This window comes from Carassius gibelio, chromosome A18, assembly GCF_023724105.1.
Source record: "Carassius gibelio isolate Cgi1373 ecotype wild population from Czech Republic chromosome A18, carGib1.2-hapl.c, whole genome shotgun sequence".
Classification (NCBI taxonomy): Eukaryota; Metazoa; Chordata; class Actinopteri; order Cypriniformes; family Cyprinidae; genus Carassius; species Carassius gibelio.
The window spans coordinates 24,183,529-24,207,696 of NC_068388.1; the positions used below are offsets into that span (position 1 = coordinate 24,183,529).

At 35.9% G+C, this 24,168-nt stretch overlaps 2 protein-coding genes across 3 annotated transcripts; both read left to right on the plus strand.

The window, feature by feature from the left end:
* Positions 1–2,113: 2,113 nt before the first annotated feature.
* LOC127933874 (RNA-binding protein 7-like) lies at positions 2,114–6,287 on the plus strand. Its single transcript, XM_052530922.1, has 5 exons — positions 2,114–2,302; positions 3,221–3,383; positions 3,728–3,815; positions 4,337–4,430; positions 5,312–6,287. Exons 1-5 carry the CDS (start codon positions 2,210–2,212, stop codon positions 5,627–5,629), a joined length of 756 nt encoding a protein of 251 aa, XP_052386882.1. The 5' UTR covers positions 2,114–2,209; the 3' UTR covers positions 5,630–6,287.
* Positions 6,288–10,669: 4,382 nt separating this feature from the next.
* Positions 10,670–23,592, plus strand: LOC127934590 (homeobox protein BarH-like 2). 2 transcript variants are annotated; one of them, XM_052532072.1, is made up of 4 exons: positions 10,670–11,045; positions 18,090–18,390; positions 21,981–22,065; positions 22,520–23,592. In XM_052532072.1, the coding sequence occupies exons 1-4, from the start codon at positions 10,859–10,861 to the stop codon at positions 22,787–22,789; spliced, it is 843 nt and encodes a 280-aa protein (XP_052388032.1). In that variant the 5' UTR covers positions 10,670–10,858; the 3' UTR covers positions 22,790–23,592. The 2 variants fall into 2 exon arrangements, with proteins under 2 accessions (XP_052388032.1, XP_052388033.1); XM_052532073.1 differs by having other exon boundaries at positions 18,093–18,390.
* The last annotated feature ends 576 nt before the right edge of the window (positions 23,593–24,168 follow it).

Genomic DNA, 24,168 nt, shown 5'->3' on the forward strand with positions numbered 1-24,168 from the left:
AATACACTCCCAAATTTCGCTCTGGGCATGCAACTGTCTGGGCAGTAAGCATCTTTGGTGCTTCTCCACACCGTAACTCTCTCGGATGTGGGAAAGATAGTGAAGGTGGACTCATCAGAGAACAATACATGTTTTACATTGTCCACACAGCCCAAGACTTCCGCTGCTTGCACCACTGAAACAGACATTTGGCACCGAAGCTATGGCTATAGCCGCCTGTCTTTGTACATTGACCTGTGGAGCTCTCGATGAACAGTTTAGGTGGAAACAGGAGAGTTGATGTGCACATTTAATTCTGCAGTGAGCTTCGCAGCTGTGGTTTTATGTTTTTTGGATACAATCTGGATATTGCTTCCAGAAAGCTTCCTCTTGCGTCGCCAGTTACTCCTGTTAGATGTGGTTCGTCCTTCATGGTTATGCTGACATTACCCTGGTCACCATGCGCTAGATACACTACCAAGACCGGTTGTCCTGGTCACAGATGTGCCAGCTAGACATGCAAAAACAATTTGATTATGTCTCCCATTGTATTGTGTGCATTGCGATAGTTTTTGTAAAACTGTGCAATTGCTCTGCTAATTTAACCTTCACACACTACTGGTGGAATTTGCAATGAAGATGGGCCACCAGCCTCAAAAAATACAGCCATGAATCCTCCAACACCCACATTGATTTTCACTGTATTAATGGTGGATTGTGTGTCTCTCTTTTTGATGTGTATGTAACTTTACTATGTAACTTTACTTAACAGTTCTACCAGTAATACAAATGATCAGTGGTGTAGTGGAATGAAGTTACAGTACTTAAGTATTTTTGGGGAGTATCTGTTTACTTGAGTTTTTATATTTCAGCCAACTTTTACTTTTACTCCACTACATTTCCTAATTAAAATAAATACTTTTGCTCCGATACATTTCCCCGAAGTATATTCATCACTTGCTACAAAATAATCAGAAGAACACGTCTTCAGGAAAGCAGGTTTGATGAATCAGTGGTCTGGCGTTTGCAAGTTAGACTAAAAAACACCTTTGCTCATGTTCAAACAAGTGCGAGCCGCACACAACCACAGATGATTTCATTTTCCACTCAAGTCGAGTCAGGGGTGTGCGATATACAGCATCATCTGTGATAATATTGTAAGTGTTGTTGTAATAATAATAATGGGCAATCTGACATTATTAAGTAGGCCGTATCACCAAATCACACACAGAGTACATGCACAGTCATTTATTTTAGTCTATTAAAACTGAAAGTTTCAGGCATTCTAAGTTGTAGACTGCAAAAATGCTTCTGTATGATTCTTATATTTATTTAATTTAATGTAGGCCTAGTTAACTTTATCTACATCACACAAAGTGTACTGTTTTTCTGCAGATGCAGAACCCCCCCCCCATGTTTTAAATTATTTAAAATATCAGTATTCAACATTTTATATTAAAAACAAAACATTAGGCCTATTTACACATCTGTATCTGCAGTTTAAATGAATCCATGTCCCCTCTGAGATACATAAACTTTGTAAATACATGCTATTTTCGATGCAGATTACAGAAATGTTTTCTTATGTTGGATTGAAAGACACTAGGAAGCAGATTAAGTGCTTCTTATTCTTATCCAAAAATACAAAATGAAGAGATTGTTAAAAATGAAGACAATCTTGCTACTCAAACTGTGTATGAATGTTTGTATATACATTTATTTGCTTATTTTCCATTTTGCATTAACTTTTACTTTTACTTTCAATACTTAAGTACATAAACAAATAAAAATAAAAATAAGTACATTTAAGATTTAAAAAATACTTTGGTACTGAAGTACAATAAATATCTCTTACTTTTAGACTTTTACTCAAGTAATATTCTAAACGGTAACTTCAACCTCTACCAAAATAATTTTCTGTTAAGATATCAGTACTTTTACTTGAGTATGACTTTCAGGTACGTTATGCAACACTGCATAATGATCAGTTCAATTTTAAAAATGCAACACTTACGGACAATTAGGTATTATAAACCGTACTCTTAAAACGGCGAAATTGCGCTCCCTGTGGTTTTTCCTGGAACTGCTACTGTCGTGAAGCGGCTGTTCATCACGACAGTTATTGCTCACACACGGCAAAGGCGTTTTACAGTAGGCAGATGGGTTGGTCATAAATTTAAGATAGAAGAGCTAACGCAATCAACCGGCTAGATTATTAATATTTTGCAAAATGGGAATAGCCGATGAGGCTGACCGGACTTTGTTTGTGGGGAATTTGGACCCTCAAGTTACAGAAGAAGTTATATTTGAGCTGTTTTTACAGGTGAGTGTTTCAGTTTCGTTGATCAGCTTGCTAATGCTAGTGAAAGACCCCTGTTTATTTATGTTTTATCTATTTGCAGACGACCCTATTGAAAACAGTGGATACATGTTTTATGAACAAATCACCGAGGTGTCAAAAAATGTATGAAATATTTTCTGTAATGCGGTGACGTTAGTTTATTTTGGAACATTTCCGAACACGTTTACGCTTAATAATCTGAACAATTTTTCAAAAATATAACGGATATTGGCTCGCTGTTTATTTTAAGTTGTTGTTTTTTTTTTTTTTTTTTTTTTTTTTTTGTCTATGTCGTCATTCATTCGTCTTTATTTTGATTGTGTCATTCATTTACATTTAAGGCCAAAAAATTGTAACTAATAAATATCATCATAGTTCCCCAGTTATGTAATTAATCGCAGAACTTTAAGCTAACGTCAATTGTTTTGTATTACAAGACTTCTGATATACACTTTTGAAATATGCAAACGATCCATGATATACTTAAATATGCATAACTTGCATACATTAGAAGAACAGAAAGTGAAACATTGATGAAGCCTGGTTCAAAATGCTTGATTTATTTTGTGGATATACTACAGCGACAGGTTTCTACAGAGAATAGATATGGATATGTCTCTTTTTTTATAATTTTAACAGACCGTATTATTATTATTTGTTTTAAATATAATGTTATATTAATCAGGCAAATTATATATAAACACATGTCTCTGTAAAAACCATTGCGATATAACTGGGAATAAATATTTCCAAGTTTAGTTTCTGAATGAGTGCAGGAGAAAACTTTTTTTTTTTGAAAGCAAATTCGACAAGTGCTGTTTTTGTCAATGGTTTTGTGTCTGTAGTGAATTGGCTTAAGTAACAGAAATCAGAGATCTGACACATTTCTCTTTCCAATAGGCTGGGCCGTTGATCAAAGTCAAAATCCCTAAAGACAATGATGGCAAATCGAAGAAGTTTGCATTTGTAAACTTCAAACATGAAGTGTCTGTGCCCTACGCCTTGAACTTGCTGAATGGCATCCGTCTGTACGGACGGCAGCTCAACATAAAGTTCAGAGCCGGTAGGAATTTACATTTCATCTTGCTTTATTTATTTTGTGCTCATTAGAGATGTATCACTGTCTAACATTTCAGCACAGACGCACAAACAAGTCATTTAATGAGTTTCCACAACATTTCCACAATCATCTTTAAGAATGTGATGTTTGATAATAGTAGTAGAGATGATAAAACAAAGGTTGTGCTGGAATTTTGATGCCATTTGCTTGCTTAATTCTAGTCATTTTTTGAGTGATTAATGCATGCAAAAGAACTTAATTGACTGAGCATATTATGAAACATCTTTTGAGCCCAGCCGTGTAAGAACCAGATGAAGGGTCATCTAAATCCGAGTTGTTTTTAACAGGCAGCAGTCATATTAATCAGGAAGGCAAAAGTCCAGCAAACTCTCAAAACCCCAGTCCAGCAAACACACCTGGTCACCGCGGCGGAAGGTAACTTCTGATTTAAAGGAGTGATTTAGAGGTTATGTTTCAAGTGATCCTGTCAGCTGAGACCCATCACTGTTTACATCCCGAATGTGTCTCCTGTGGCCATTTGTGATTGCGTTTCTTCAAGTGGAGGGTTTCTGATTTCATCACTACATTAATCATTTACTATGGATCAAAAATATTAAGAGGAATCATTTCATTCAAGTGTATAATATTAGGGTTGTGCAGAATGATTTAATGCACAGCCACACAAACGATCGGTGTGGATTGTATTTATTTAAGGATTTATTAGGATTTATTTAATTAAAAATACATAAAACCAGTAATACTGTGGAACGTTATTACAATTTAAAATAGCAATTTTCTATTTTGAAATGTAAAATGTGTTCAAATTTTAATATGCTAATTTTATTATTGACGTTGAAAATAGTTGTGCTGCATAATATTAGACATTTTAGGCAATTTAGAAATCCTGGCCAGTACATGGATCTTGCTCTGTCTGATGTACTTTTCTGTTCTGGCAGAACCCCAGAGCAGATGGGCTCTCCATCCTACTCTCCTCCGCAGCATTTACAGAGATCTTTCTCTTCACCTGACAGTCTGCAGAGACAGGCCATGGTGAGAATACCTCTACTAACACTTCTGCTCATGCTCGGGTTCCTACATTCAAAATCTGTTCATTAATATCAGACCAAAAGTAGACTTTATTGCTGAAGGACATTTACGAGAAGTTTAAAAATGAAGATTTGCTGAAAATGTACTCATCCAAGATGGGTTTGTATTTTGAACAGATGTTGAGAAATGTAGCATTGCATCACTTACTCAGCAATGGATGCTCTGCAGTGAATGGGTGCCATCAGAATGAGAGTCCAAACAGCTGATTAAAACATGACAATAATCCACAGCACTCCAATCCATTAAGATCTTGAGAAAAGAAAAACATTCATCATCAAGACGTTTTTAAAAACCCAGACTGATCTTTCTGGGTAAAATACGAGTCCATAATCCAAAATAGCACTTCCTCCAAGGAAAAAGTTGTTTTGTCTGAATCTGCACAGATCAATCACTGTTTATAAGCAAAAACCTACCGTTCTAAATGAATATGTGGATGGATGTGATAGGAGATGGATTTTTTTTTACATTTGTTCTTTTTACTTGAGGAAGTGTTTTTATGGATTATGGACTCTTTTTTTTTTTTGCAAGAATCAATGGTTTAAAGTTAAAAATGTCCTGACGATGGATGTGTTAATTAAACAGGACATTAACTGGTGGACTGGAGTGGTGTGGATTACTGTGATGTTTTGATCAGCTGTTAGGACTCTCATTCTGACGGCACCCATTCACTGCAAGTGATGGTATGCTACATTTCTGCAGATCTGCTCAGCTGAAGAAAAACTTTGGGTGAATTATTAAGATGCTGTCTGTTTCAGTGTCACGTCTATAATATGCTCTGAAGTATTTAAACTCTCCTCTCAACTGTTTGTCCTTTTTTGTAATAGATGAACAACATGTGGCAGGTTCAGATGCAGCAGTGTCTCCAGCTCAGTGGAGGTCTCCAGCAGGGCACGCAGCAGCTGCGCAGTCCAGCAGACAGTAACCACTGGCAGCAGGATCGCTCCGGCCAGCGCGGTCATCGCCACCCTCACCAGGACAATAACAACCATCATGGCAGAGATCAACGGCACGGCGGGAACAACTATGACCGGCAACGGCGAGGTGACTTCTATCACCATGATGACCGCAGCGGAGGACACAACAGGAATTACCCTCCTGAACGACGGAGAGACTCCAGAGAGGGACGATGGAAACACTTTTAAACGCCAGCTTTAGTTGCATTTTAGTTCTCTTTTTATTTTATTTTAATTTTTTTTATCAACTGTTTTAATAAGATTTTGTTATCCTCCAAGATTTTTACATTTTCTATTTTGTGGATTGCATCTTAACTGTTAAAAAAAGCAAGTTTTTGTCACAATGAAGTTTAGGCATTTGGATTGAAAGTTAAAAAAAAAAAAAAAAAGAACTTCAAAACCAGTAATAAGTTGGCCATTTTATGTGCTGGCCTGTTTTAAATATATATTTTGATCTCGGGGACACCTATGTTTATTTTTAAGAATGTCATTTTTGAGAAATATATTTGTATGTAAAGCAACAAAAATGCAGAAAAGAACAAAATATTATCGTGTTTTTTTTTTTTTTTACATTTGTAATTTCTCAGGATTTCTCATTTTGAAAAATAGAAAACGAGTTTTCGGGTGCTTTCATGTTTAATATACGTGCTTTTTTGTTTTTAATTTAATTTAATTTTTTTACTGACTGCGTGCATACTTTCTACGTTCCTCTTTTGGGGATGAGATTTATTATTCATCAAGACAGTCTTTGTAAACTTGGAGCAATAACTAGTTTTAATACTTTTGTAAATTGGCCATTTTTATTATCAAGTGCAACATTTGGTTTCATAAAATCATTGTTTACTGATCTCTTTCTGTCTGAATTTGTTGAACTCTTACATTTGATTACATCATATAAATGCAGTTTTAATCGTTTTAATTCAGCATTTAAAAAAACAAAAACATTTTTTAACTGTTCAGGAGCTCTAACAGGGATTTCAGTAGTCTATAGTTTGTGCCACATTTGAAGCATGTATAGTCATAATTATTCTTCTTTATGTAAGTATATTTATTTATATGCTTTTCTCTATGTATGGATTCTAATGCAAGGCTTAATATAAAGTGGGACAGGTTTCAAAAGATTTGCAAAGGAGTAAAATCTTTGGAAAGTTATGTTAACTTTTGGACAAGCAGGTTTTTGGCGCGTGATAACTGCTTCTGTAGTGGTCAGGTGATCTACCGAGTCTAACCAGTTAGGTCACGTCTAACAGATCCCACTTAAACATTATTTCGCTAAAATAGGGTGGTACCATACAATAAAAAAAATTATATATATATATATATATATATATATATATATATATATATATATATATCAGTATTCCCAGTCTTATTCCCAGTTTGGTTATACTGCTTGTATTTATCATACAAATGAAAAGCTCCACAGAATAAGACATCATTCATGCATATTTGCTTGCATGTATAAACTATCATTTAATTATAAATACCAAAATAAACACGTCTGTTTAAACTTAAAACGTTAAGTCTTTAATCATGAGAGAGTGAAAAGCCTAATTGCCATGGACCACTGTATATATATATATATATATATATATACAGTACAGACCAAAAGTTTGGACACACCTTCTCATTCAAAGAGTTTTCTTTATTTTTATGACTATGAAAATTGTAGATTCACACTGAAGGCATCAAAACTATGAATTAAAACATGTGGAATTATATATGGAATTATATACTTAACAGAAAAGTGTTGGCATTCTCTTGATGAGCTTCAAGAGGTAGTCACCTGAAATGGTCTTCCAACAGTCTTGAAGGAGTTCCCCGAGAGATGCTTAGCACTTGTTGGCCCTTTTGCCTTCTGTCTGTGGTCCAGCTCACCCCTAAATCATCTGGATTGGGTTCAGGTCCGGTGACAATGGAGGTCAGGTCATCTGGCGCAGCACCCCATCACTCCCCTTCTTGCTCAAATAGACCTTGATGCCTTCAGTGTAACTCTACAATTTTCATAGTCATGAAAATAAAGAAAACTCTTTCAATGAGAAGGTGTGTCCAAACTTTTGGTCTGTACTGTATACATACATACATATATATATATATATATATATATATATATATATATATATATATATATATATATATATATATATATATATATATATATATATATTATAACCACAGAATATTTCAGCGTGCCATTTTCATTCTTTAGAATAAATGTTAGTAAAGGTTTCATGAGAACTTGAACTGAACTTTAACAGTCGTGACTGAACACTGATCCACTAGTGTTTGCGCTACAACTAGACACATCCGGCAGCGGAATCCTTTGTCCGATCTGAGGTCATAAGCTGCCCTTCCGAAAGTGCTTTAGCTGCCATCAGCGGCTCCCGGTGCGCGTGAAGCCGAACATCCACACAAAGCTCCCGGATGCAGAAGCGCGCTGAGCCCCGGGTCTGTGCATTAATCTGCGGAGGATCGGGTTCTAATGAAGCTGCTGTCCCGGGACACGCGTTACCGAGGAGCTCAGCTTCTGCGCGTTCACCGCTTAATTGATTGAGCTGCTTGGCGACCGGAATCCAGAAACGGTGGCTGCTTGTGCCCTTTTACCCCCGCTAGCCTTTTACCACTCTATTAAAATCCATATATTGTTGTATGAAAATACATTCATTTAATGCCCCCCCCCCCACTCTCTCTCTCTCTCTCTCTCTCTCTCTCTCTCTATATATATATATATATATATATATATATATTTATTTATACTACTTGTATGCAACTTTTCTCACCCCTATGATTTTAAAGAAAATATAATCTATCTATCTATCTATCTATCTATCTATCTATCTATCTATCTATCTATCTATCTATCTATCTATCTATCTATCTATCTATCTATCTATCTATCTATCTATCTATCTGTCTATCGGTCTATCTATCTATCTATCTATCTATCTATCTATCTATCTATCTATCTATCTATCTATCTATCTATCCTAGTTCACAGGTGCCCTATGAATCCTCTTCTCACTGTACAGTCTGTTTATCTTGATATTCTGTTGTATCCCTCTGTTTTAAAGCCTGCAGCAGTTGTTCTCATTTCTTCCCTTTGATCAATATCTCCAACCAGAAAGAGCTCAAAGTTTTTCCAGGAGATCTCGAGATTTCCTTCACATAATCCCTCACGGCTGTTATCTCGGATCCTCTGCGAGTTATATTTACTCTCATACATGGGAAAATGATAATCATTTGGACAGCGGACGCACGGCTCTGAAAAGCAGAAACCCGAGCCTGAGCTCGGTGAAGGAGTTCAGTGCGCCACGCACATCAAAGCAGCTCCATCTGTAATAAACATCACAATGTCAAACTAAACTGCGGCTGCTGCTGCGAAAGAGCTGTCTTTCTCACTCGTTCTGCAACAAAACCGAGAGAAACGTCTGTTCACCTCCATCATTTCACACGGTTAATACTGTCTGAACTTGCTGACACTGATATGAGAAACACTTCACGAGCACCTGTCGATTCCGCTTCGAACGACTCTTACAGAAGCAACTGAGAGAAATATTGCTTAATGTTACTTTATTTATTTATTTTACCATGTATATGGCTAAATAATAATAATAAATAAATAAAATAAATAAAATAAAAAAATTGGGGGAAAACGAAATAAAAATAAATAAACTTTTCAGAAACGCCACTGAAATTATCTAGGTATTTCTACAGTTATATGTCAGTTATTCAAGACAAGATTGCACTCGTAAGTTTTTATTATTATTTTTTTTTTATTTTTATTTATTGTATTTATTTTTGGTGGCAAATTTGTGACTCGGGTTTAATACGCAATTGTAGCCTATGCTCTATGTATATATATATATATATATATATATATATATATATATATATATATATATATATATATATATATATATATATAAATTACCGTTGTCCCAACTCCAGAAACTGACAAACTGTTTAAGATAAATACAAAGCATGATGCTTTCCGTGTGCACAGTTATCAATTATATTATTATTATTATTATTTTTTTTTTTTACAAATTCGTTGCCTTTGTTATTCTTTATAGAAGTGTATGATTATTGACAATCGAATATTTGATCGCATGATTACTGTATATTGAATGGTGCAGTAAATGTTTAATGTTTTTCTTTTTTTAAATCATTAAATAAAGGACTAGGTTGCCCTTCCTTCCTGCTGTTATCATTAATAATTATAGGCAACAGCATATACAATTTAGCGTAGGCCTAATAATGCTTTAAAAACGAATTAAATTAGTTTCATAGAAGCCTATCTAATTCAACTATAAACGCATACAATGATCTTAACTTAGGCTTTATAACTTTAGTAGCCCAATAATCGGTGTGAAGGCTATAAAATGTATTAGGCCTATGAAGTTAAGATATTTATGTATTTATCTACTAAGAAAAAAAAAAGAGCTACGCGCTTCTGATTTGCTGCATCTCTTGCTGGTAAAGCGCTTAACTTTGCCTTCATTTATGAATGAATGATGCCACTTGTCCTGGCAAGTGAAATAGTTGCTTTACGCGATCGTTGAAAGTTTTAAGACACACAAGCGTTTCCGTATCTACAGAAGTTTTCCAGCAAGCAATGGCAACACAAAATAACCGCAATAAATGAAATCATTAAATCACCTGTCACATTTTCACTTTTAATGACGTTAACTATTTGGTAAGCAAATAACGCCTACTCCATGTTAAAATGTATTTTATTATGAATATTTTAAAATAAATAAATGAATAAATTAATAAATGGATAAATAACATTCGGCTTCTTTTCTCTTGTGAATGAGGCGTCATCTTTGTAAAGAAATCTGGCCCATGCTGACCAAATGTACAATTTTAGAGACTAAGCTTATTGCGCAGCTTTCCCATTTGTAAAAGAAGTCGCCCATTTGTTTTATCTGCAGAACTTTGAAGGATAAAAAAAATGCATCTAGCTATGTGATATTATTTTTCACTTTTTTTCACAATAACAAAAATACTAGAAGAAGAAGAAGACGATTTGCATACTCTTAAATTAAAACTGTAAATGAACCGTAATTCCATCAAATGTTTCCTTGAATCTGTGAAAAAAAGGTCCATTGTTCTGTACAGAGAGAGGGAGAGATCGAGAGAGGGAGAGTGTGATTGACGTGAAGTGTGTCCGCTGTTGCACACACAGTGCAGTGACAGGAGAGTTGGTTTATATAGCGGTGACTCAGAGCGCAGCGCGCACTCGCTGCATGAATGAGCGCGCGGAAGACACCGAGCACAGCTGCAAGAGCACGCAGAGACGATCAGATGAGATGTCGTTTTAGATCACTATCATACTTTCAAAGTTTTACACAATCTTCAAGAAGGCTATTGTCAGAAGTTTTGTGGTGAACGTCACACAGCGCGTATCTGGACACTATGCATTGTCAAGCCGAGCTGAGAGTCGCGAGCAGCGCGCAGCTGAAAGCCGCCAGAAGACGATACAAGACTTTCATGATCGACGAGATCCTTTCCAAGGAAACTTGTGATTACTTCGAGAAACTTTCACTTTATTCGGTTTGTCCCTCTTTAATCGTCAGACCCAAACCTCTGCATTCATGCCCTGGTAAGTGAACAAACACGGTTTCTTTTTTTTCACCCTCTTTTATTGCAATTATTAATTAAGAGATCGAGCAGAAAAGTTAGTCATAAATATCGAGGAGAAATTATTGACAAGGTAAATGTAAGATCTAACGATGAAAGCATCCTTTATAATGTGCTTATATATATATATATATATATATATATATATATATATATATATATATATATATATATATATATATATATATATATATATACAGAAATAAAATTATTTTCACAAGTTTAAAGAGTAACTATTTAGTTGAAGTGTGCCACATATTTTTGCTTCACATAAAGTAGGCTAGAAATATGGTTTTTGAAACTAATAATACTAATATATGTATATCTAATTGAAGTAATTGTGTTTCTACATTTTGTAGACGGCCCGGCCATGGAAGCGGTAGTTAAAAGTCTAGTTAACTGTTCTGCTGAATACATTATATTTCTAAATTCGTTACATGAAGCAACGTCCAGGAAATCCATAGTTATTGTCAATATTTTATGCAAAATTAAACAATACGACTAAAAAGAATAAACACAGTATTTAACTCAAATATTTTAAAGTGGGCTACTCCTCGGTGAAATGCTCTTCGACATGTTCTGAGTTCATAGTCCTATTTAAAGGATTAAATAGTAGTTAAAATAGAAGTATTTAAGTTCAAGAGCTGTTTGTAGGTCGTGAGTTAAATTGTTCAGTAGACACAGTATGTGTTGTAAAGTCTTCTACTGTCAAAAACAAAAAGGTAACGGTACAGCTGAATGTAGAATGACCTTTTGCCTTAATATATATATATATATATATATATATATATATATATATATATATATATATATATATATATATATATATATATATATATAACAATGTGATAGATTTACGTGACGCGTACATATTTCATTTCTTTTAGTAAGTTTACATTAGCTTTGTCTGATTGGTGGCTGTTGTTAGTATCAATCCCTCACATTCATCTGCCCCAAAATACACATAAACTGTTTTAGTTTGTTTGTTTTATTTCCACCATATGCACTGAGCTATATTATATTCAATTAAAATTATAACACACACACATACACACACACACACATGACATTGATCCAGAGTCATGACAGTTAAATAGATAATAGTTGAACTCCACAGATAGATTGGATTATAACCACTCCTCCCTGATGATTTATCATGGCACAATAGATGACACTCAGCATATTTCATCTTTAAACGTTTTAGCCTACCATGTTTTTGTCTCAGTGACCTCAGGGTTTTGGTGTGCACACATTCTCCAAACTGCATTTGTTTCATTCATCTAAACTGTCACATTTATAATGAGTCAAGCATCTGTGGTTAAAAAAAAAAAAAAACAATGACATCTTCTCTTACTCACCCTGAGGAACACAAACTCTTGGGAAGCCACGGTACATTTATCTAGAACTGTTGCCACACTCTTGACTGTACAGCATAGGATGCAGTCAGGTATGACAGGCTGAAGCAACAGGTGTAATGTCATTGCATCATAATGAGAAGCCTTGTGTGAAGTTCACAGTGTTCCTGGCATGTCATCAATCCAAGCTGTAATGCATCAGTTTGACCCTCAAGATCATGATTGCATCATGGCAGACTTGGTAGCAGCACCCGTGTAATTAGCACATTTGTGAATTCTCACAGCAACTGTGACCCATCCAAAGATTTAGCCAGGACTCAACTCTGTGGTTTTGTAAGTGATTTTCCAAACAGAGAAGCCCAGATCAAATATTATTCATATATTCATTGCACATGATTGTTCCCTACATTAACATTTGACAGGCATGCTGATTCATTCATGCATTCATTAATTCATGTTTTTTTCTTATGTTTCTTTACAGTAGTTATACGACAAAATAAAATCCGGACTTGTAAAACTAAGTGTTGTTCAGTAGCAAGAGAAGCCAGTTTTTCAGGCCAGAATGACTGATCTCACAGCAAATCTTGTTTCGCATTGCTGGATAATTTTAGATACATATTGATCTTGTTTTACAACACAAAATCATCAAGAGATTTCACGACCATTCGTTTCCAGATCATATTAAAATGATGGTTATGCCCCCAAAAACACATGCCCCCACATGCCTATGGGTTCTTAATTGACATTTCATGGTTCCATAAAGAATCTTTAACATATATGACAATTTTCAGATGAACAAAAGCTAAGGAACCAAAATGGTTATTTATGAAGCTTTGTTTTTAAGAATAGATGTGTGTATGAAACCTAGCAGTAATTACACAGTTATTCATTATGCAGACAGAATAATTTAGCATCAAGTGTCGGGGTGCAAAATTCCAAACTAGTTCAGAAAAGTGCAAAGAATCGCGCTCCAATCTTGACGCGTGTTGACAGAGAGCATCTTCGCTCCCTCATACCTGCTGTGCAGTGTGTGAAATCAGAGACGCATCCTCTAATCGGACGGGATTGTGATAAAAATAGCTTTAGCAGGTCACTCGCTTCCGTCATACACAACCCATTGAACACAGACATAAATGTGTACGCGCGACAAAGCATGCACACAAATGTATACATAAATATGTATGAAGTCATAAACGTATGTGAGAATTCAGGCACGTTTATGCACACATGCTTCCTTCTGTTTGTTCGTCCAGCTGTGAGGTACATGGCAGTGTGAGAGTTTTGGCAGGCCGGGGCGAGGATAGAATATCCAGCCCAAATATCAGGACACTGCACACACTGTGTCTTTTCAAGTCGGAGGGGTGTGAGATATTCTATATGCCAGCACATCAATGGATGGTAAAGCTTAATATAGACTGTAGCTGGCGTTGAGACTGGCACTTACCGAAGGGCCATCGGCCCTGGACTCTCACACTTATCTGTCTTCACAACTCTTACTGTAATCGCTGTCACCACTAGGAGCCACTGTAAGACACAACAACAGGAGAGTCAATTAGTCAAAGTATTTCATATAAAATTATAAGTATTCAAATGCTTCTTTTCCACTTTATTTTCTCCTTTAGTGTCTGTCTGCTTCCAAACTTAAGCATGACTGAATTCAACCCTGACTTCTCATTAAAACGAGCATGTTAAATATTCGGTTACAGCTGTCATTGACAGGCTAGATCATTTTTAATTGTGGGCCCATCTATGTGAAGTTCAGACAGATTAAATACATCCTCATATTACACGGCTCTCTGGATACTATATCACCTCTCCGATATTTCATTAAGTGCCAAAACTCAGCTTCAAAACACCTCTGCATTGGGTCATGTCTGTGGCCAGTGGGTTTAATGTATGCTTTTTTTTTAACACAGGGCAAACACAATCATCATATATGCACATGATTACAGTTAGAAAGGTGCAAGCTTAGTTTCCAAATGTCCAATAGCACAAATAGCACACGTATGCCTGCAAGCTTCATCTGGAAGGCATCTGCTGAGAACAAACATCTGATAGACATCAGTTTTACACGCATTCTTAATCAGAAATATCTTAAAGACATCTGATAAACCTCTCAGAAATGTATCGCAGATGAGCAAACGCTCTAAAGATACTTCCCGCTCTGAAGTAGACATGTACTGTAAACTCAAGGGGAACCGGCTCTACTTTCTTGTGTTATTCCACGCTTTCTCTTTTTTAAACAAAACTCATCTGGCACAGTATTGTGTAGGATCATCTGTAGTAAAAAAAAAAAAAAAGAAAAAAAAAAACATTTTTTAGAACCATGTACTCAGAAGTTTCTCGCACAGCATAATAGCAGGTTTTAATATTTCGTTTGGAGACACGTCTCTCTTCATAACACGGGAAAGGCTTTTAGGAGCATTTTTCAAAGTAAGAGATACGGATAACGATCAGGTCTCCTATGACAGCACGCTGGAAAACAACTTATAGGTGGTTGAGTTTCCTTTAGAGGAGCAAATGATTGAGAGACAACCGTCCACACCTTGATTTACACTTATCTGCTGCAGATAATACAAGCGGATGTCTTTCAGATGAGATCCAATTATGTCTATGTACAGACACACACACTCACACACACACACACACTCAAGCAAAACATACAATTATCGATGCATTTTGTCAGAACTCTCCCATGATGCAACCCAGAGGGTGTGGCTATACAGATTTAAGGAAATGTATTATCAGGGTATTATGGATATCTATTGTGAGATCTTATTCCCTTTGGGTAATTATGGAAGCCGAACAATTCTCAGGGTTGTGTTTCATGTCTAAATATTTATAAGTAATATGATAGACAGAATTACACAGCTTAATGTTTTCCAGAGCCTGACCCTTTTTTTTACAGTCAGACGCGATGTTGTTAGATGCCTGGAAGACAAAACAGTCAAACAAGAGCCAAATAAAAAGCCATCAGCTGCATTATCAATATGCTTGTGCAAATTGAGCTCAAAATCTGGCCTGCAGCAAGGAAAAATAGGAAAAATAAACTATTTCCATTCACTTGCAAAGGCCAAGCGTATGTGTGTTTTTTTCTGATCGTCCAACTTGCTGGATAGGTCTTTTAATTGATACTGAAAGATAAAAAAAAATGCAAATGAGTGATGAAGCATTCGATCTGTCACCATCTGTCACGATCTTGGCCCAACCAATACACAGTGTATCGTGTTACTGAGAGTTCAAATGCACATCGAGTGCCAAATGAAATCTGCCACTGGAATCCAATCACTCAAGGAAAATAAAAAATGAAAGAGCACAATGTTTGCTACTGGTTTTTGGCCATCGGTTGGGGAAAGCACGAGCTTCACAGCTCTGTGAGTAATGAAACCTTGACACATCGTTCGCAACACATGAATGACAAGTCAAGGTGTTGAAATTGAAGCAAGAGATTTCCTGGTACCCTGCATGTCATAACAAGGAAACGCAACACCAAACTGTCGCAGATTTTTAGGTCAAATGAAATGCTACAGCTTTTTTAGAAAAACAATTTTCACACCACCTCACCCAAAACATGAGCAGGACTTCCAGGAGTATAGCATCGTGATAATAAGGCCCTAGGAAAATCTCATTGACCCATTTCAGTTAGTTTGTTAATTAACTGGGATCTAGGATACAATTAAACAGCTTATTATAGTGTAAATGAGACAGAGGTCTAACAGGTTGATGATGCATTTTTATTGATATACATTACAATTTCCATTTTTTTTGGATTGATTTTGAAGAAAGAACAGGGAGGGCAAGAAAGAGAGACAAACAGATGAGCCAGAAGGGATATCGTGCCTGAACGTGTTGCATTGATAGCAATGAGATCATCCTGACTTACATGTGAGTGTGAGCGCATACATTTCTGTGCATTTATGTGTGTGCGTGTGTGGAAAACTTCTGCTTTCATTACCCTGTGCTGTCATTCAACATATGTGCTGCTCATAAAAAAAAAAAAAAAAAAAAAAAGCCTATCGAGAGCAGATTTATCTGCATGAAAGACATACTTAATACAATGTACATGCTTTTAGTGAAATGTACATGTTTTGCAAGCCGACTTATTATTACAATATGACAGAAATTTTATAGGGATAAATATAAAAAAAGGCAACAATTTAAGTATTTAAGAGAATAACAATATTTGCAGAGAAACTACTACAAATACAAACCTTCATGTTTTGATATTTAATCAACTTCTGATGCTTATGTTTCCCTGTGGTCATATTTAATAAGGAAATGATTTTTGATCAAATAATTGGCTTTGACACAGTCTTTTTTCTTTTTATCTATCATCAGTCAAGTGATTAGATAAGACATCCCCGGCATTTAACAGGGATTAAAGAAGATCGCAGCCAATTTGCCTGTGAAATGAACTTGACACCATGTATTCATTTCACCAAACACTCTTCCATTCTCTTCCACTCAAGAAATCTTTTTTTTTTTTTTTTTTTTGGCTTGACGATATAAGCTTTTATTTATTTTGTTCTCTCTCTCCTGGAGGTATTTTATGCTCGCTGATGTGACCTCTCTTTGCTCAGACGGGCCCCGTGTTGCATTTTATGGATTCTGGCGTCTAGCTAATGTCTGAAAATAAAAGAAGAGGAGACAAAGAGGAGCGAGTTTGAAATATTAAAACCTTAGGGGAGGGGGTACGAATGCCCCGGTTACAAATTATTACCCACAGTGCATTGTGTTGCTGACAGTGTGTGTCATAGGAGAGTCATTATCCTCCCAGAGTTCAGTGTAAAACAGGGTTACATCAGCAGAGAGACCTCTGGTTCAACCACCTTACATCACACGGACCAGAACTCTTTACCCTTACCTACACCATCACACGCTTGGGGTTCACACGGACGTGACGGCTGTTAAACTCACGGTTAAAGCCTGCTCACTCTAGCAGCTTGTAAACTAGATTTTACAGCCATGTATGATGCTTAATAGACCTGATAAGAGTTGCTGATTCATTCATGATTTCCACCAAGATGCTACACTCTTAAAAATAAAGCTTCTATTTTTATTTATTTATTTATTTATTTTTGCATAAGGTGCGAAGATGAATCTTAAAATATATGTATATATATATATATATATATATATATATATATATATATATATATATATATATATATATATATATATATATATATATATATAACTATCAGGAATTTGATTTCATGTTGACTTCAAGAAAGCACAGTAATTATGATATGTTATAAATTTTGTACTTTAATTTAAAGTATCAGTTATTTTTCTGAGTGGAACATGACATTCATTATGCAAATTAATTAATGAATAAATAAATAAACACACACACACACACACACACACACACAAACTTCTAGGAAGTGATTGGGACACACCAAAATGGTTTTATATGATCAAATATTGCAAATGAACATGTCTTTAATTTTGATTGGAACATTCCAAATTGGCAGAAGATAATGAAAGATTTAAAAAAAATATATAATAATGATATTTCTTTTTTACTTTTGCACAATGTTCCTCAAAATGGACATTCTTGATTCATTAATGATTTCTGCCAGTGAAAAGGATCAATATGTGTGTTCTATCAGTATTAACTGAAGTGTTGTGTGGATTGTTTGCTCCAGCAGGCTCTGCTCCTCTGAGGTCGTACCCTCTCCTGTCTGTGATCACACACCAGCCGCCCAGCAGCATCCCGCAGGTCTCTCAGCCGTCTCCTCACCTGCCCCTTCTGTCCCCCCAGCACCCGCTCACCTCCGAGCCCAGGGCCAGCGAGACGCCCCTCAGCATCAGCAGCGAATCAGAGACGGAGCACAGCTCGCCGCGGCTGAAGAAACCCCGCCGCAGCCGCACCATCTTCACCGAGCTGCAGCTGCTGGGCCTGGAGAAGAAGTTCCAGAAACAGAAATATCTCTCCACTCCAGACAGGTCAGTGTTTGACGAGGAGCCCTCGCATCGCTGGGATGTGTGTGTGTGTGTGTGTGCGTGCGTGCGTGTGTGTTTCAACTTTCAAAAATAAATAAATAAATAAATAATTTGCGATGATAATAATAATAATAATAATAATAATAATAATAATAATAATAAAAATAATAATAATAATAATAATAATGTGGGACTGACTGGAATGTAACATGCAATAATAAATCTTGCACTATGAAACCAATAGCATTAAAAAGTACACAGGATATTGATTTTAAGAAAACAGTATATTTATATTTATATTTATAAAAGAAACTATAAATGAAAATAATTCTAAATGCATACTGAACATGAAATATACACTTATAATAATAAGCAAATCACTGTTAGCCAAACTATTACAGGGCTCAGAGCATTGTAGTTAACGACAGAAACATTTTGATCATGCTTTGAATTGCAAAAGAAGCCTTTAAAAGAAACCCTTCCCCATTCAAGACAACAGGGACACGGGCCAAGAACAGCAAGCAGAAATGTGTTACAATGATTCCATGCCAATCACTTAAAGCACACGCAGGTGCATTTAAAACAACTTTGCGGCTTTGTACAATAAAATGATGTAATCTATGTGTCATAGGTCTTCTCTCATGGGACATTTTTTGGACTAAACACAGTTTCCATTTCAGTTTGGCTCTGCGTTTAGATTTGGCCGGAGTTGATGTTTTTCCATTATGGCTCAAAAGGTGTATTTGAGTACAAGATCAGTTCTGTCCCACCTACAATGATTCTGAGTTTGTCTGCCACACACACACACACACACACACACACACACACACACACACACACACACACTGAGTGGTTGGTCAGACACAGCCTAAGGATGGATCCTGTCCTCCAGCGGGAAAGGAGCAGTCAGACATAATTGTGTGAAAACTGTCGGCACCAGCAGACGTACAGAGTAAAGAAATCCACCGCCAGACTTCCTCTTACTCATTCAACTTTTATTAATTTCTGTTTCACAAATAGTTGTTTTCATTTATTTTCTTTTAATAAGAAAGATGTTGTTTCTGATGTTGTTTTGTATATAATATGTATAAATATATACCTTAATTTATTTTGCTATTTATTTATCATGGCAAATAGCTGATTTGATTATCAATGTAAATCTAAACTTTTAACTTTTTTTTTTTACTTTTAGAAGAAAAAAATTATATAAAAAAGATAATGTTTCATTCTAATATGAGTTAAATCAGACTTTGATAAGTAATAAAAAATAATAATAACCATATTAAAATAAATCAGCTTTAAAAATTCTCAATGTGAAGGGATTTTTTTTTCTCTAGATGTTGCGATTTAGAAAGTAATGATTTATATTATTAAGTTTTAATTGCAGAATATTGAAAATAATGTTATGAAACAAACAGGCCCTGAAATTAATTTAATGGGCTAAATCAGACTTACAATGATAAACAATAATAGGAATAAATAAATAATAAAGGAAAAATAATAAGAATAAAAATATGCAATATAAATACCTATGACTGATCCTGATATAGTTACTGTAACAACATATTATCCATCCTTAATTTATCAGAGAAAGTAATTTACTCAGTAATTACAAAACTAAACCTGAAACAAACATGCAAAGCTACACATGAGAAGTTGGCATGAGAGTGGTCTGTTTCTCTGGTTCCTGTCGAGGTCGGTCAGCTGACTGAAGGCTGCTGAGTTCATAGAAAGGTCATGATTACGCTCTCTCTCTCTCTCTCTATCACTCTGTCACACACATCACGGCCTGCAGCTCTGCCTCAGGAATCAACTCATTTATTCATGGCTGAATGAGAAACAAGCGAGGGAAACTCCTCGTCTCCTGGCGGGTTTGAGGAATGGGGCTCAGGTTGGTCTTCTGTCAATCTCAGAGACGACCTGAAGGTGTTGTGCTGTTTTTGGCCACACGATCAGAACATGAAAGCAATGAAAAACATAATGATTTATATCATGAAGTTTTAATGTTTATTTTTATTTTTTTTATGGGACAGAAATGATTATAATCATCTTCATCATAATTATGAATAAATGTCAGATCCCAAACTGAGATAAATTAGGCTCATAGTTGCAAGGAACGTGCCGGCGTTGGAATGCAGCGTGTGTGTGTGTGCGTGTGTGTAAAGAATAATAAGCAAAAACACTGAGGTGCTTTTCTTACTGTGAGTTAATACTTAGGAAGCAGCCTGAAATGACAGATAGCTAGATTGGTGATGTAAAAAAAAAAAAAAAAAAAAAAAAATTATAAATAAATATATATATATATATATATATATATATATATATATATATATATATATATATATATATATATATATATATATATACATATTATATAAATGTATAGTTATAATACCTACAGTATGCCGACTATAATATATTTTGCTAAATATGTGTAAATATTAAAAGAAACCACACAATAATACATAAAGCTGTGTAAGAGATCAACATTAGGTGCAATGTCCCAATCAAAACTGAATATTTCGACAGGGATATTATAAACAAGATGTGATTAAATCAATTGCCATAGTGTTAGCATCTGATACTTTACCGTGGTACTGCCACAGTACTATTTTTCAAGGACATTAACTTTCATCCAGTGGAAAAACTCTTGTCTCGTACAAAACTTAGAAGAAAAGAGAGGAACATTAGATAATAGACAGATAAAGAGAAGGAGACGGGGAAAGTCTGGAGTCAAGGGATTTTAAGAGCATGTGTTAATCTGCTCATTTCCAGAAGAACACTGCACCTCACAGTCACGTGACTCTCTGAGAGGTTCGACTGAGGAGGTGCGTAATCCTGCTTGGCTGGTGTGAGCCACTTTGAAATGATGGAGCAGAAATCTTTTGATATCTGGATCTCCCTTGCCTTTAAATCCCATCTCTCATGTCCTCACGTTACAGCAGACCAGTCGCTGCATTAGTCATGCGCTGCCTGCCGAACAGCCCCGATACGAACCTCTGCCTTCGGGCAGGTCAGGAGCTCCATGACTGGATTACTGTGTCCTGTATAGATAAAGCGTGATGGCATTCCACGGGAGGTCTGCTGTTACATTCGGCCTGGGAAGACTCTTCAGTTCACAGCTTGGCAAACTCTTTGGATATGTCATGCCAGCTTTGGGAATTTTACAGTGATTAGATATTAATCTGCACTGTAGATGGCTACCACTGGTTTTGTGCTTAAGACAACAGGTGACTTTAGGATTTCAGTCAGTTACTTCCAGTTCTGAAATTTCCTGTCATCCCTGAAGTCAACTTGCTTTGGGTTTTTTTGGGGTCAGAATGCCATTCATAGTCGCCGCTCCTACACCTGGGTCACTACTGCCTATAGCTTCATAACAGTCCTCAGGAGATCAACAGAAGATTTAGGAATATATATATATATATATATATATATATATATATATATATATATATATATATATATATATATATATTTGACTTCATGCACTTGATATTTAGGCAGCACGATGCATGTTATGGAACAGAACCATAACTTGTCATTTCATTTATGAACCTTTTCTGAATTCTTGATTTTATTGTATGTGTGTGCAGATTGGACCTGGCTCAGTCTCTGGGACTCACGCAGCTCCAGGTGAAGACATGGTACCAGAACAGACGCATGAAATGGAAGAAAATGGTGAGTCAGAAGAGCTCGCACAAGGCTAACACCGCAAGGACTGACGACATTACAAGCCTAGTCCGTTAGAGTACTGTCGTCTTGTATCAATGAATCATCTGTGTTGAAAATCCACCAAAGCATCCTGTGTGGAAATGAAAACTCTGAGACATATCATTAAAAATCCATTAAGACAGTTTTGAGCAGCACTCAATACAATCGGTGCATGTAACAGCGAAGACCCCGGGCTGCTGGTTGTGCGAGTGATGATTTAAAGGACAGTGCTGGTCTACGTCAGCGCCATCAACCTCTCAAGCAGGAACAAAAGATCAACAGAGCATTCACCTCTGAGATAAACGGGCACAAACGGCCAGCCCAAATGGCTATATATCATCCCTTAAACACTGTAATAACCATCCTCACCTTTGACTAGGCCATCATTTTTCACAGCTAATGGGTGTCCATGTTTCTCTAGGTGCTAAAAGGAGGACACGAGGCTCCTACCAAGCCCAAAGGCCGACCTAAGAAGAACTCCATCCCAACCACAGAGGAGATCGAGGCCCAGGAACAGCTGGCGGCCAAACTAGTGGAGGAGGAGAGGCTACGAGCCGGAGAGGAAGATGAGGTCTTCCAATCCCAACCTCAAGATCTCAGTACATCCGCTACATCTGAGTCCGTCTGTCCAGAAACCCCGGCGCAAGAACAGGCTCCTCCATCTCCGTCAGAAGCAATGACGACCAGCTAAACGCAACCGTGCTGAAGCGCAACCAAAGACAGCTACTGAAAGACTTTAATGCTCCATGGACTTGAGCGGTTGAATGGCTCCCCGAGCCTGATTTTGAGTTGACAGTGACCCCAAAAAGTATAGCGGTACTTTAGACACACAAATATGTGTGAATGTCAAATATCAAACCAAGTGGCCTGCATAAACAAAAGAGATAGAATAAGCACACTTCTCAGGTGAATCATTTCACAAAAATGACATTCTTTAGGTTTTAAAAGGTAAAAACAGCTGGATTTGGATGCATTCTGGTTTTCAAAGGATCATGTTCATACCCGGCCAACAAAAACACGTCCTAGGAACGTTTTACTAACGTTCCCTTGAAGTTGTGAACACATTATGTCTGAATGTTCTCTGAACGTTCAGAATGTCCCATTTTTTTTTAAATGTTTTAAAAACGTCTGTTCTTAGTTTTTTTGAATGTTAGGAGACTTACATCAAAGGAGAACAAAGTGATAATGTTTAAAAAATGTGACAAAAAAACAACTTAAAAGTTCCATGAACAATGTATAAATAAGGTTTTGTGCTAACGTTGTAAGAACATTACTAAAGGGATAGTTAACCCAAAAATGAAAATCACCACTTATCCTCATGTCGTTCCAAACCTGTTTGACTTTCTCTCTTCTGCTGAACACAAAAATAAACAAGTATTTTGTTCCCCATTAACTTCCATAATTGTTTTTTATTTTTATTTCATTTTTTTTTTAATGCTATAAAAGACGATGGGGTCCAACAACTGTTTAGTTACCCACAGTCTTCAAAATGTCTTCTTTTGAGCATAAAATAAGACATTTTGAAGAATGTGGGTAACCAACAATTTTTAGGCGGCACCATTTTCAACTAAAAACCAAAAAAAAAAGCAAAAAAATAAATAAATAAATAAATAAATAAATAAATATATATATATATATATATATATATATATATATATATATATATATATATATATATATATATATATATATATATATATGTTTTGGCCGATGATTCACATGATAACAGCATTTTGGGGGCCTTAAAATGCAAACGTTCTTCACACACACACACACACAACAAAATAAATAAATAAATAAAATAATAATAAAAAAAGTTGAGAAATGAATTTGTGTAAACTATTCATGATTAATACAGTGTTTTAACCGTTTAGATGGATTCGATTGAACAGGGATCAGTTTGACAATGTTGTCGTCTGTATGCAAAACCTTTCAAAAACACAAAGGAAAAACTTCTTCAGTATTTAGTACATCATTGTCATGTGGACATACAGGTTTGGAGAACTCGAGGTTGAGTAAATGCTGACAGAATTTACAATTTTGGGCGAACTATTCCTTCTGAATGTTCTT